Source organism: Neurospora hispaniola, assembly GCF_033458365.1.
Source record: "Neurospora hispaniola strain FGSC 10403 chromosome Unknown B0T23scaffold_3, whole genome shotgun sequence".
NCBI lineage: Eukaryota > Fungi > Ascomycota > Sordariomycetes > Sordariales > Sordariaceae > Neurospora > Neurospora hispaniola.
In genome coordinates, this window is record NW_026944408.1 from 5,202,533 (window position 1) to 5,215,704 (window position 13,172).

The 13,172-nt window shown below is 51.7% G+C and overlaps 5 protein-coding genes across 5 annotated transcripts; all 5 read right to left on the reverse strand.

The window, feature by feature from the left end:
• Positions 1-923: 923 nt before the first annotated feature.
• On the reverse strand, positions 924-1,205 carry B0T23DRAFT_441303 (uncharacterized protein; the record flags this gene model as incomplete). Its single annotated transcript, XM_062840767.1, has 1 exon — positions 924-1,205. One exon carries the CDS (start codon positions 1,203-1,205, stop codon positions 945-947), a length of 261 nt encoding a protein of 86 aa, XP_062694858.1. The 3' UTR covers positions 924-944.
• Positions 1,206-2,477: 1,272 nt separating this feature from the next.
• B0T23DRAFT_314597 (uncharacterized protein) lies at positions 2,478-2,927 on the reverse strand (the record flags this gene model as incomplete). The annotated part of the gene is made up of 2 exons (XM_062834810.1): positions 2,478-2,721; positions 2,884-2,927. Coding segments are annotated over 2 exons (288 nt in total), but the record flags the coding sequence as incomplete, so codon positions are not given.
• A 1,496-nt stretch (positions 2,928-4,423) lies between these two features.
• B0T23DRAFT_132109 (uncharacterized protein) lies at positions 4,424-6,284 on the reverse strand. The gene is made up of 2 exons (XM_062832204.1): positions 5,455-6,284; positions 4,424-5,391 (listed from the first exon to the last, which is right to left on the reverse strand). The coding sequence occupies exons 1-2, from the start codon at positions 6,081-6,083 to the stop codon at positions 4,509-4,511; spliced, it is 1,512 nt and encodes a 503-aa protein (XP_062694860.1). The 5' UTR covers positions 6,084-6,284; the 3' UTR covers positions 4,424-4,508.
• A 614-nt stretch (positions 6,285-6,898) lies between these two features.
• On the reverse strand, positions 6,899-8,567 carry B0T23DRAFT_337110 (uncharacterized protein; the record flags this gene model as incomplete). The annotated part of the gene is made up of 2 exons (XM_062835819.1): positions 8,274-8,567; positions 6,899-8,088 (listed from the first exon to the last, which is right to left on the reverse strand). Exons 1-2 carry the CDS (start codon positions 8,380-8,382, stop codon positions 6,899-6,901), a joined length of 1,299 nt encoding a protein of 432 aa, XP_062694861.1. The 5' UTR covers positions 8,383-8,567.
• Positions 8,568-8,940: 373 nt separating this feature from the next.
• B0T23DRAFT_337111 (beta-glucosidase 1 precursor) lies at positions 8,941-12,161 on the reverse strand. Its single transcript, XM_062835820.1, has 2 exons — positions 11,722-12,161; positions 8,941-11,648 (listed from the first exon to the last, which is right to left on the reverse strand). Exons 1-2 carry the CDS (start codon positions 11,964-11,966, stop codon positions 9,263-9,265), a joined length of 2,631 nt encoding a protein of 876 aa, XP_062694862.1. The 5' UTR covers positions 11,967-12,161; the 3' UTR covers positions 8,941-9,262.
• Positions 12,162-13,172: the final 1,011 nt, after the last annotated feature.

The window sequence follows — 13,172 nt, forward strand, 5'->3', positions numbered from 1 at the left end:
TGTTGCGTTGGACTAATGCAGGCACTGGGGATAGGGTGAAGTTCATGCTAGCTCAACTTTGGGATTATAGCGTTCATCACAGTGCTTCTACAGCACTCTGATGGCTTCACAACCGCATTACAGCGTGGAGATGGCCCGGCAGACCACGAAGACAGGTTCAATGATGCTCGGAGCCCGGCGGATGGAAGCTGAGGTGTTTGATCGTTGATCACCGCCAGCTAAGAGAACCCCGATCATTGTTCGCTTTCACTTGGCTTAGCTCAAATATGATTTACCATGAATCCATCTTCAAGATACCAGATCCATGCGGGCCGGACTGGAAGGCAGAGTTGAAATTGAATGATGGAGCAGTTTGACACCCAAAGCAATCTCAGGACGAAATCCAAGAGCCTTTCACTGAGAAATTCTGCCTCCATATTATGGTGCAGGTACCTATAATTCACAACCAAGGGCGATCAATCATGAAAAGAGAATGATTTCAGCAATGAGGGTTACCATCGATGGTAGATGTAGGTAATAGCATCGAGAGCAGCAAGTAGACTCAGGTCTGCTCATGTGAGGAAGTTGTCAATCAAATGATAAGCACATATAGTAGGTACATATACCTCTAGTGTAGAGGTACCTCTATGGGACTAGAGCTACCTCAACTAGGTACCTATGTTTTGAGATTTCAATGAGCTTGGTTTGATTATGAGTGGCACTTGATTTCATGAGCTTCGGAGGAGAGCGAAAGCTCAGCTTATCAATTTGCACTTCTCAAAAAATTACGAGCGTGCCTCTCGTTCTGCGAGCCTGTTTTCATGATTTTCTTCCCTCAGTGTTCTTCCACCGGATTTCCCCTATATCTTTTCCATTCCAGTCTTCCCACTGGTCTTCCTTTTTCCAACCTTCTTCTGACTTTCCGTCCGGGGTACTTTTCTCACCCATGGTCCTCCGCTGCACTTCTAGCGTCTTCTTCTTCTTCCGTGGCTCCTAGAAGCGCTCTCGCACTGAGGACACATGTTGTCACTCTCATTGGTGTCTCCACCGACGTACTCCTGGCCGGAGCAACCGCGGTACCTCAACCCTGAGCATTCACGCCTGAGCATGATCTCCCGAGCGTATGGCCTCACGTATGTCTCTCCAGCACGGTTGACCCAGCCGTTATCGGCGACGCAGCTTGCTCCTTGAGAGCAAAAGTGGAATTTGTACCAGATTTGACACATCTTGGATTTTTCTGCTTTCTCGGGTTGTTAGTTACCTGTACGCTCTGTGTGTAGACTTCGTGTTTGTAAGTGTCTTGATCCTTGCCTGTGTGCTTGCCTGCGGTGTTTTAAGTCTTCTAGTTTGGGCTTTCTGCTTTGGTTTAAATGGTTTGGGTGGTAGAAGGAAAGCTTCTATCAGGGCATAAGTTGGAGGCGTTATATACTTACCTACGACTATTAGATTTTTTTACTCATCACAGTAAATCTTTGAGCGGCTATTCCCCAAGGTGAATAGTGGTCTACGTGAAGGGCCCATGGAAGGGAGGAATTGAAGGTCATTGCAAGTGAATACATCTAAGGACCTTAATCTTCAATCATCATCAAGTTGATCCCGAATGCTTGTCAACGGAAGTGAACGGACGCTTTTTGATTCCATTTACCACCTGCATCGAACGGCGATGTTGCAAAGTATGTATTTACAGATACCTAGAGGTACCTAGAGGTACCTATGATTCTCTTGTATGGATGCTCAGGTTGTAATCTTGGCGGCAGAACCTTGCCAAAACATTCGGTAAAAACCTCCATAGCGGGGTTTGTTTTTCTTTCTTTTATCATAGTGAATGGTGATAAAACAAAAAGAATTGCTCTACTTCGAAGAGCAGGACTGTTCACTGGATTCCGGGCCCTTGATTCGCCCGCAAACGGATATCCCACTTCACCACGACTTGGTATCCAGTACTTGGGAAAAGAGATAAAGCCTATTGCCATTCATTTCATGTGGGAGCTCATGTGATAGTATTTTTACGTTGTAAATGGGCGTGAGCTCCAAAAGAGTTGAGGGTGTCCCACCAGGGGCAGGTGCTATGGATCAAACAATTTCGGCCCTTCAGCGGCCCTTTCACCGGGCTAGCGCCAGCGAGTGTTTACACAGAGATGTGCGCGATGAAGCCTTTAAACTTGAGCTCTTTGATACCAACTGGATTGTGTGAATCCAGGCGCTGTAGAGGTACGGAAATCTTACGAGTACAAACACAGCCCTATTGACTGCCTTCCACACCCAACTGTGAATTTGACCCTCATCTTTCCTTCCGTCCGCTGATTCCTTCCGTAGAGGTACATTGGAAGATTTCAGCAATCATTTCAAACCCCTCCCATCACTCAAGTGCCGTTTCAGGTCGAATTCGTTCACCGCTTTTAGTCCTCAATTCCCCTTTAGATGTTTTTCTTGGTAGAGGTAAAAACGAGGAATTCTAGCCTACGTAGGCCAGTGAGTGGTGCAGGCGGCTTTGAGCTTTACCAGAGTCGGCAAATAAGGCAAGTCTCCTCACTGGTCTTGGTTTCGGAGCCAGGTCCCAAAGACCTTCTTTGGCGGCAGTCATAGCCGCGCTCAAAGTTGGAGCAACGACGAATGCGCACGAACTGTGCGTAGGACTTTGCGTAGGATTGGCCCTGACTGTTGACCCAGCCGTAGCCCCCGCGGCAGCGGGGACCTTGGGCGCAGTACTTGTATTCAGTGTAATTGTAGCACATACCGACGCTCTGTGATGGCGAGAACGTTAGGTACCTAGAGGTAGGTATCATCTGGCCGTCTAGTAGTTGGGTGATTTCGCACTTTCATTTGCCTTGCTACCTCTAGAGATAGGTAGAATGAGGATTGTCGAATTTCAGACGTTTGTTGTGACAAGGAGAAAGCATTCACAGATGGAGGGTTTTATGATGCAGCGGTGCCACTGCCAAATATTGAAACTTTAAGAGCTTTCACACGGGAAATAATTAAGTCAGTGCAAAAGAGACCAAATTCCCGTGAATCACCTTCCTGGTTGTGAATGGTAAGACGCGGATGGTGAAGGCCATTAAGAGACGACCGCAAGCACAATTGATCCTCCACTAGAGGTAAACTGCATCTCTGCGTGATTCATTCACTGGAGCTGGACTGTAAGAACCTTAAGCCTCAACCTTTTTTTCTCCATCCGCCTGAATCTGATCCGAGGGTCAAAGAACACCACCTTTTGCTAGGTACTGTACCTAACTTGTCATTCACAACGGCAACCGCGATCTTCTTGATAGAGTTAGGTAGAGGTATCGATCAGTTCTCCATGCGCCTGGGGCGTCACTTCACTCCATTTCAGTTTTGTCGCAAGATCAGCATTCAATTCCTTCATCCCTTAGCCTCCCAGACTCACTTGGTTTACTCACTTGTTGGTTCGCACGTAAGGTACTTTAATCTTCCATGATCGCCCCCCAATGCCTGAACCTGAAGGTTCACGTCGGCCATCCATTAAGGACCTCTGGCTCCTCCCATACAAATGTTGGTATCGTCCGCCCAACCGTCTTGTGGTTCGCGTCAAAGCTTGAATGAAACAGACAGTCGAACTCGTTCGATTCAATGATGGCGTCGGGTTGTAGGTGCTAACTGGGAGTATGTGCTAATTGGGAGTATGTGCTCTCCGGTTTGCTGTGGCGCGCTGTTCACGGGGAAGTTGCACAGGAGGTGTTAATGGTGCGCCAGTCCAACCGCGAGGGTTTGTAAAAGGCTTTAATCTCCCGGTTCTTGATGAGTCGGGCTCGGCCGTGCCGGCAGGAGTCAAACATTCCCGTCTTCAAGTTGACACTCTCGTGAAGAAAAAAGCGGAGCCAGCTTGAGGTGTCACTGCAACCGAAGGTATTTAGGTTTTTATTCCTCCTGCAGTCATGTATGATTCGAAGTTGCATGGCAGTTGTCCAAATTGCCCCTGCCCATTGTATATCGGAACATCGGAAGAGGCAATATGTTCAATCATGCTGTGCCTAGGACAGAAATCGTGTCAGAGCATGAGATGAAGGCCGAATGGTCATATAAGAACTCAAAGATATGTTGTGAAACACGAATAGGTATTCTGTCATGAAGATCTACAATTCGCGACCCATGGTTACAAAACGTACCAGCTAGAAGAATGAGCGTCTAATTGACGTGTTGGAGAGTGCGCCACACTGCACCAGCCACCCCCTGAGCGCCACAGCTCATACGTTGACCATGCTTCATGGCAAAACCACCACCATCACTTTGGTATGTCAAGCAAGCAGGATTCAAAATTGCATTCAAACACTGTACAAAAATGCTTCAAAGCCCCTGAACCATCGGCGGAAAGAATGTAAGTCTGACTCCAAGTCATAATCATATACGATAAGGACGGGGAACAAACTACTATGAAGCACGCAAACATGTCCAGTCCTGGGAAACCCCGAATCCAACAAAACTCCAAACGAAGGGAAGCATGCAACACAATGAACAAAACCACTCCCCTACCACTTTCCACAAGGACCCGAAGGTGACTATTTCACCAATTACAACTCAACAATAAATTTCATCCCACCGCTGCTCTCTCTCAATTCCGCCAACCACGGCGCGACGCTCTCCAGCCCCTTGCCTACAACTTTGACTCCTCCCGGGTGCGGAAATACGAACTTTCCTGATTCAATCAGCGCCGGTAACTCTTGAAGTGCGCGCTCACCATCGGGTTGATCCAAAATCATTCTTGAGAAGATCAGCGTCGCCTTGATACCGACGTCAGTAGGTACAGCGACTTTTCGACCTGTAGCCACTTCGGCGTACAGCTTGGGTCCATCTTTGCGAAAGACGCCCCAGAATGGCATGGCCTTCAAGGTTTTCTCATCCTTGACAGTGGTATTTGAGTCCAGGTCATTCGTGATGGTGGTCTCGTCTGTGTCACTCGACGATGGGATAGGGGGACCAGATGGTGTAAAGGGACCTTCATCAAGGCAAGCAGCCCCCGAAACGCAATCGAGGATGGCATCCACTCCCTTTCCTTCAGTGAGGCAATGGACCTTCTCAATAAGACCTTCGAACTCGCCACGTAAATGGGCAGTGGCTCCGCGCTCACGGAGTTCACGGTAGTACTTCTTGCTGTTGGTGGCAGCGATGATGACAGCCTTGGGGCCTAGCGCCATGCGCAGGAGCTGAATGGCAGAACTGCCAACTCCTGAGGAACCGCCGAGGACAAGAACGGATTTGACGCCGGAATCGTTTACAGGGTGGTCCTTCAGTTCATCCGCGCTGGGATTCTTGGGTGAAGTCGTATCGATTGTCGGAGACTCAAGATTCAAGAGCGATGCGCTGCCTTCGCGGGCAGGCTCGCTGTTCGCCAGGAAAGGCAGCCGAATACCCAGCCCGCAGACAATCGCCGAGCAAGCAGTCATGTAAGCAAGTCTGCATCTCATTAGCACTTTGTTGTTGGCACATCAATAGAAGCGGGAAGAAACATGAACTCACGGGACACCAGCTGACCACTGAAAAGGCCAACTTGCCGGCTTCCTGGTAGCCCAACTCTTGTGCACACACGCCACATCCTGGAAGCCACCAGATCTTCCAAGCCATAACCCTTTCTTCTCCAGTTTGCTGTCTGCCTTCGGGACCTCTTCCACCAGCACTTTAACAAGGCTTTTCCTCGCCTCCATTTCGCCTGCACCACATATCCCATCATCACCTTTCTCACCAGGTCCATGTTCCTCAGGTCCCTCCTTCTCAGGGGGTCCTCTCCTCATGCCGACCGGCCCGCTCAGCCCAAACACCGCCTGACCAACCCTTAGCTCATTCTCCTGTACATCCATTCCCACCAACTCAACAACACCCGCAATTTCAAATCCCAGGACTTCTGGCCATTTCTTGACCATGGTTTCATGCTCCAAGTTCTTCCAGTCGATATGGTTCAGACCGACGGCGCGGATACGGATGCAAACATCGTTAGGGCCCGGGACGGGGTACGGATCATCGCGCGAAATCTGAAGACTGGATGTGTAAGGAGGGCCGTTGGGGCAAGGCTTAACCGCCAGAAGACGAGAGATGAGTTGCTTTTGTTGTGTGGATGGGACATTGGCGGCGATGGAGGGCGGAGAATTCATATTGAGGAAATCTATGATAGGCAGTCGATGGTTCTGTTGCTGTTGACGTTCGATGGAAACGAAAACAATGTGCGAATGCTCCCTTTTGCCGAGGTTAGAACGGGAGCGAAAGGTGGAAATGATCCAACTTGGGAGTCAAAGTGGAAAATATCAGCTTGACGGGTTATCAAGATCAAAGGAGAGAGGCAAGTTACTCGGGACATCGATATACGAACCATTTGCGTGAGGCGACGCACGCTTTGTGAGCCGACTTCTGTCTTTGCGCTCGCTCCTTGGCTGAACTTTCTTGCCTTAGTGAATAGTGCCCAACAGCAGGACGGGAAGCAAGGCAGGCATTGGCGACGCAAATCAAAGAGCGAGAATGGAAGGGGGTATTCCAGGGATACCTACGAAACTTGTTCAATCAGCAGAGAGGTGTTTTTGGCCTACCCGCGCACCTACCTAGCGAACGACTAGAGACCCGGCAATGAACAGAATCAGGAAACCGCAATTTGCACCTTGACAGCAAAGACAGGAACTTCCCAACTTCAGATATGCGACTCTTTCATTGCTCACTTCGATGTCTGTAAAGTGTAGGTAGGTATACGATGACCAAAAGCCACATCGCCAAACATTTTCCACCACATTAGGGCGACTCCTGTTATGAGTCCCAATCTTCACGTATCGCGACCTAATATTGGATTTGCTCTGCGCCGTGAAGAGTCACATCGCTAGGATGTGAGTCAACTGTGCAGTCAAACAGAGATCATGGTCGATAAGTAGAGGTAATGATGCCGCCACGAAGCACTCATGTGTCATCAGCAGCCCTTGCGTTTCTAGCCACGAGGATACCAATCAATCTTCAAACCGTCACCAACGGCAGTTTCCGAGTAACCAGTGCTCCAAGTCGCGCACAGACCCGCACCTCCCATATCCTGATCATACTGATCCTGGCAGATTCCAACACTCGGCCACGACTGCATATGGATAGTCCAGTCGGAGCAGCCGTCAGAAACCGATCCACCGCGTTTCTGGTGCTTCTCATCCGCGTCACAGCCATACATGGGCGCCCTGAACCTCTGCAGGCACAGATTCTTGTCAAGTCTCACGGTGCAACCTGCCTTGGCAACGACGCTGGTGATGACTGTGGTGCCGTTGTAGGGCCAGTAGGCGGCAGCAATGGAGTTCTCCCCGTGCAACATCTTGTCAACAGCATAGCTGCCGAAGGTCCCGTCGTGTCCACCCTTGCAGAAGTAGTCAATGGCACGCCAGGAAGCTTTCTCGTCTGACCACCAAGTCTCGTTATTGCAGCTCACGGCGATGGCGGTGGGATTCGGAAGTGTCGAGCTTGCTTGTGAAACGCTCAGTATAGTAGCAGGTGCAACTGGCTTCACCAACTCCGTCGTGACAACTGTAGTGACAGCAGTTGTGACTGCAGTTCCCTCGACAAACATGGTAGTTGTATCAACGGCAACAGCTAGAACCGTAGTTGTCTCCTTCACGAGACCGGCAACAGTATTCGTGGCGACACTTTTGCCACCAGTAACCAGCATGCCCGCCCAACTGTTCTCGTTGATCGTCTGTCCCCTCAGACTGTTTTTCAACCAACAATTCGGCTTCAACGCAATGCCTGCAATGTAGCTGAAGCCCAGACACTGAGCATACTCTGCACACCACTTTGCGCACTCTTCCCAACTGTGCCTCATGCCTGCGTTGAAGTTCCAGTTGGCCGCCTGATCATAGTGATCAATACCGCATTGAAGTTGGTACACATTATTCGTGGCATGGTCAGTCCAGAAGGTATTGTTGTCGCGTGGGCAGGAAACGAGGGTGGCTGAGGCCGAGGGTGAGAGGGTGACAACCGACAACGAGCTGGAAGGAATGGGGGAAATAGGCCAGGGGATGGTGAGGGTACTGCCACTCTCGATGTCGCTGACAGTGGAGGTGAGAAAGGTGTTGGAAGTAACAATGGTGGGCTGGAGAGGACCGGTGTCGGTGGGACGGGCATCGGTGGGGAGGACTGTGACTGGAAGTGGAAGTCGTTAGCACGCGGTCATCGTAGGTCGTGGGAAGGGGCTCAGAACTGGAGAATGGGGGCATAGAATGTGGCGCGAGGGTGTAAACAGCCATCCTGGTGGGGCCCAACACAGTCACACCGTGGCAGCTACTCCTGAATGTGAACAAGGGAGTCAGGACTCAGGAATGACTCACCAACAGCAGAGGGTTGAACCGCAGCAACAGCCAGACCAGCGGCGTGGACTGACTGGACTCCAAGGCCACCGGCAAAGGCGATCAAGCCTGAAAGAAGGTGGAAGCGCATCGTGAAGATGAAATTTGACTCTTACGCGTGTCGACCTCCGATTGAAAGAAAAGAACGAATGGACGCCGTCGACGACCGGCTTCTGGGTAGCGAATGTAAAGTTAACGATCGTGGGAGAAGTCACGAACATTCCCCGCTGGAAGAGAGAAAGGTGGAGGGACGAAAGGAGGGAGATTGATGGCGGCCTGACGCGCTCTTATGGAAGTTGAGAACGTAGCCCGGTGGGAAGGGGGGAGAAGGCCGCAGCAAAAAAACGAAGGATGGAAGCGCCGGCGTTGGTCCGAGGAAATGACTGAGGAACCTGAGAGGAAAGTGACAAACGCGTCTTGCAGTTGCCTTGAACGGATTTCGGCGTGTATTTCCGGGTCCGAAGAACGGACTGCCTTGTCCGATGACGAGTACTTCATGTTGGGAGGAAGGAGCGTCGGGAAAGAAAAGGCAAACGATTTGACTCCACATGCCTTGAAAGGTGAAAATACGGTAGCACGGGCCTTGGGATGGGACTTGGCGGTTCAATTGGCCTTCAAGGTCCGCACATTCGGATGCGAAACGATAAATGGTAAGAGCGCATTGCGTTGGCGTCGGAGTCCATGGTAGCTACCTAGGTACCTAAGTATGTGGAAGTCAACACCAGGCCTATCAAGCAATCGCTAGACGATAGTCCGGTTCTTTAGCCACTACACAAAAGAGAATGGTTGGAGGCAAAATGGGGCAGACAAGAGAAACAAGCGTGACGGCTAATGAAAAAAAACTCGCAAGAATAGTAGGAGCAACAGTTAATTATACTAGGTATGCAAAGATGAACACGGAACCATGGTATTCACTCCCAGGTGTCATTCAACAGCCACATGAATCATACTACCTCCATCGGTCTCCCCGTTCAGGGAAGAACCTCCTCGAGATCCAACTTCCTCGAGCTTGGCCCGACGTACACCTTCTTCGCGTACTCAGTAATCACCCAATCCTGCTTCACCGTATCCCATGAACTCACATCCCTCCTCGTCAGCACCGCCTTGAACTGCACCTTCTCCCCAGGCTCGACCCTAAGTCTGTCAAACCCTCTCAGCACCACCTTGGGATCCTCTGGCCCTCCGAGGCTCACGTACAGCTGCGGTACTTCATCACCCGCCACCTTGCCCGTGTTGGTGATATCCGCCGTAACAGTATACATGATGTCGTAAAGAGCAGGGTTTCCACCGGGGTGATGAAGGCCGGATGAGCGAAGCAAAGGCTGCGCCGATCCATCGTTGGCCTTGGGCGGCAAGAACTCATCGGCAGTCTGGCCGTACTGCGCATCGCCGCTGGAAGCAGACATGTCGGTGCTGTTGAGGTAGGGGTAGATAAACTGGTAGACGTAGGGGAACTCTGCGGCAGGGAATACGTAGTCTTCCACGCTTTCAGAAAAGTTACCAAAAGTGGGCGCAGCTTCCGTCTGCCCTGTGGTGGGAGTGTACTCGCCGACTTGGTGCTTCTCGATCTTCAAGTTGCTGTACTCAAAGGTGGTATAGCTCAATCCGAAGCCAAACTCGTAAAGGACCGAGGCGTTGGCCTTGTCAAAGTGACGGTAATCGATAAAGACTCCTTCGGTGTAGTCCAGCTGAGGAGCTTCGTTCCCGTTGTTCGGCTCATAGAGAACATCGGTGCCGTAGCTTTCGCGCGTGGCGCCCCAGGTGAAGGGAGTGCGCCCAGATGGGTTGACTCTACCGTACAAGACGTCCGTGATGGAGTTGCCGCTCTCCTGACCGGGCATACCGGCCCAGAGAATGGCGGTAATATTGGGGTTGTCGTACCATTCCGTCAGCAAAACGGGACCAGGTGTGTGGAGGACGACAATGGTGTTGTTACACCAGCTGGAAACATTCTTGACCAGAGCATCGCCCTCATTCCAAAGGGTGAGGTTCAGCCGATCACCTTTATTGCCATCAATCTCGATGAAGCCTTCACCAGAGTTGGCGTTGACAAAGACAATGGCAGTGGCGTCCTGCTGGGAAACCAGGGCCTTGATTTCCGTGGGCGCATGGTTCCTCAAGACACTCTCGTAGCGAGATCCATCCTGAACAGCGCGGGCTTGCAGGGCTTGGTCGGGCGTCACAAGATAAGGGAAGTTACCGGTGCCGGAACCCCAGCCAATACCCAAGGTACCATTGTTACATCTATTGTCGGCGCATCCGTTCGGCCCAAGAGGGTTCGGTCCAGCATCCTCACCAATGACAGCCAGAAACTTGGGCTTTTTCAGGGGAAGGGAGCCGGCGTTTTTCAACAGAACTGTTCCGCGAGCTGCAATCTCCCTGATAAGGCTTCCGTGATCGCCCTGAACGTTAACATGCCAGTTGATCTGCTGATAATCTTTGCGAGCGGCCCAGTGCAGCGGGCCGTACGTGTCGAGGGTCCAGAAGGAGAAGTTAATGGGCTCTTGGTCCTCGACGGTTTGGCCAACCTTGAAGAAAGCAGCCATGATGCGCATGGCCATGTCGTCAATGCGCCACTGCGGGACAGTTCCATTGAGGACGGCGAGTGTGAGGTTGGTTCCCCAGTAGCCGCGGCCGCTGTTAAACAGGGTATCACCGGGCATGCTCATGTCGAGACCGGCAGCAGCGCTCGCGACACCAGAGTGATGGGCTTGCCAATCGCTCATCACAAAGCCCTGGAATCCGTTTTCTTGCTTGAGCAGGTTGTTGAGGAGCTTCGAGTTCTGGCAGCTGTACGAGTTGTTGGCCTGAGTGTAGGCGCACATGAAGGAGCCTACACCAGCTCTGATGGCATCAACAAACGGCCACAAATACATTTCGTGCATGGTCTTGTCGTCAATGTTGGAGGATAGCGTTTCGGAGATGTTGTATCCGTAGTCCTGTGACTCTCCAACCTGTCTGAAGTGTTCTTGCTCGTTGCCGATAAAGTGCTTGGCGCAAGCGACGACACCAGCGTCCTGTGTTCCCTTGATGGTCTCCGCCATGGCGATACCGGTGAGAACAGGGTCGGTCGAGAAGCCTTCCCAGTTGCGGCCGCCTTCGGGTGCACGGCCGAGGGGACCGGCAACAGGTCCGAGGAGAACCGTGACTCCCTTGCCCTTGGCTTCCTGGCCTAAAGCATATCCGCGTTTATACATGAGACCTCGATCAAACGTAGCGGCGGTTGTGACCCCGGCGGGGAAGACTGAGTTGTAGTCGGTGCCACGGATGGCCAAGGGGGCATCTTGCATACACATGCTCTTCAAGCCAAGTCGAGGGATGGCACCGGTTTGGCCAACGCATTGTTCAGCGCCCCAGCTGTGTTACGTCCTATCCGTTAGCTTTGTTTGACGGTGCATATGGTATTGGATGCGCTTCGTGGGCCACGTACCCGATGCCGGTTGTTAGATTGACTTTTTCGAGCAGGGTCAACTGGGATACAAAGGCCTTTGCCTTTTCGTAGGCTTCTTCCCAGCCGATAGCCTTGGGGTCCATCCATGGTGATGGATAATGGGGTTCTGAGTAGGCAAGCGGCCTCTTATTGAGCTGTGTTGACGGGTCTATGTCAGCAAAGGGAAGCGAAACCGCCAGGACTGTTTGTATGGACAGCCATGGGAGGGCGTATCTGAAATGCATGTCTGGCAGGGACGGTTGGGCCGATCCCACGAAGGGCGAGTTGAAGGGTCAATCTGGATAAAATCGAACGTGCAGGTGTTTGGTAGCACAACTATAGAATGCAGTGATACTGATAATCCAGCAAGCTGGGAACGGGATCGAGGAAGATCTGGACAAAGGAAGCGGAAAGAATGGGACGGTTAGGGCCGACGGATGATTTATGTCGAAGCTTACCTGTTGGTGAGAAGGATGGATCGGCTCGGGCGCAGCCAGGGCGAGATTGCCGCTCGCCAGCAAGGCAAGCGGAATGGCGAACTTCATGGCGAGATGTTCAGGCGTGGACTTTGACCCCTTATTCTCACCAGACACAGCACAGAAAAAGGTCCTTTGTGTGATGGAACAGTCCGAACACGGCCGATGAAGATGGCACCGAGTCGCACGGGGAAGAGCACCGATATATACAAACAGATCGACACCCTTGACCCCTGGCAGTTCCCGTTTATTCTGTTGTCCCTCTTTGCGCTACACTACATGCTGCCGTGGATGGTCGGATGGGGTCTCAGACAAGACGTCGAATTTGAACACAGGACCTGGATCAACAAGGGGTAGACGGTCTCCCCTGGTCCATGTTCTTGACCGTCGTCACTGGTTCGAAGGCTGAGGTCGCCATGTTAGAGTGGGCTTGGGCCGATGATCTTGTCTTGAAGCCATCCTTGCAGGGAAGAGAGAAGGTCGCGAGAAACTTGATCCGGTTAACGCGATCGTCGGCATTTAGCGATTGAGCGGTGGGCGAAAGACAAAAATGTCCGATGCCAAGGGGAGCAGATGTTGGGAAAAGGGCCGATCGGGCTTGCGATATGGGTCAGGAGGTTGAAAAAAAAAAAAAAAACGAAAGAATACCCGGACGAAAGCACTCTTCCGGTCAGGCATCGAGTCGAGGAGCCGGAAGCGCGCAATGGTGGATGGGGGGTTGAACAAAGAATTGGCGGACCACGGCAGAAAATGGCATGCCCCGAGACTTGGGGTTGAGGTCATCGAATGCAATGCGACGGCTTTCAATTGGATGGGCTGCAGATGCCTGGTACCTACATAGTCTGGTGCGGGGATGTGGGGATTTGTGGAGAATGGGATCGACTCCGCTACGGGTTCCCGTCCCGTCATTCCGTCAACCGGGCAAGAACTACTCGAGTGAGAGCACTCGGTCCCGTGATCCTTCAAGGTTATGTT

Coding starts and splice junctions, on each gene's coding strand:
- B0T23DRAFT_337111 (XM_062835820.1), bottom strand. CDS start 11,966: ATGCATTTCAGATACGCCCTCCCATGGCTGTCCATACAAACAGTCCTG. Junction 11,649..11,721: donor AATCTAACAACCGGCATCGG/GTACGTGGCCCA, acceptor GACGTAACACAG/CTGGGGCGCTGAACAATGCG.
- B0T23DRAFT_132109 (XM_062832204.1), bottom strand. CDS start 6,083: ATGAATTCTCCGCCCTCCATCGCCGCCAATGTCCCATCCACACAACAA. Junction 5,392..5,454: donor CAGTGGTCAGCTGGTGTCCC/GTGAGTTCATGT, acceptor AATGAGATGCAG/ACTTGCTTACATGACTGCTT.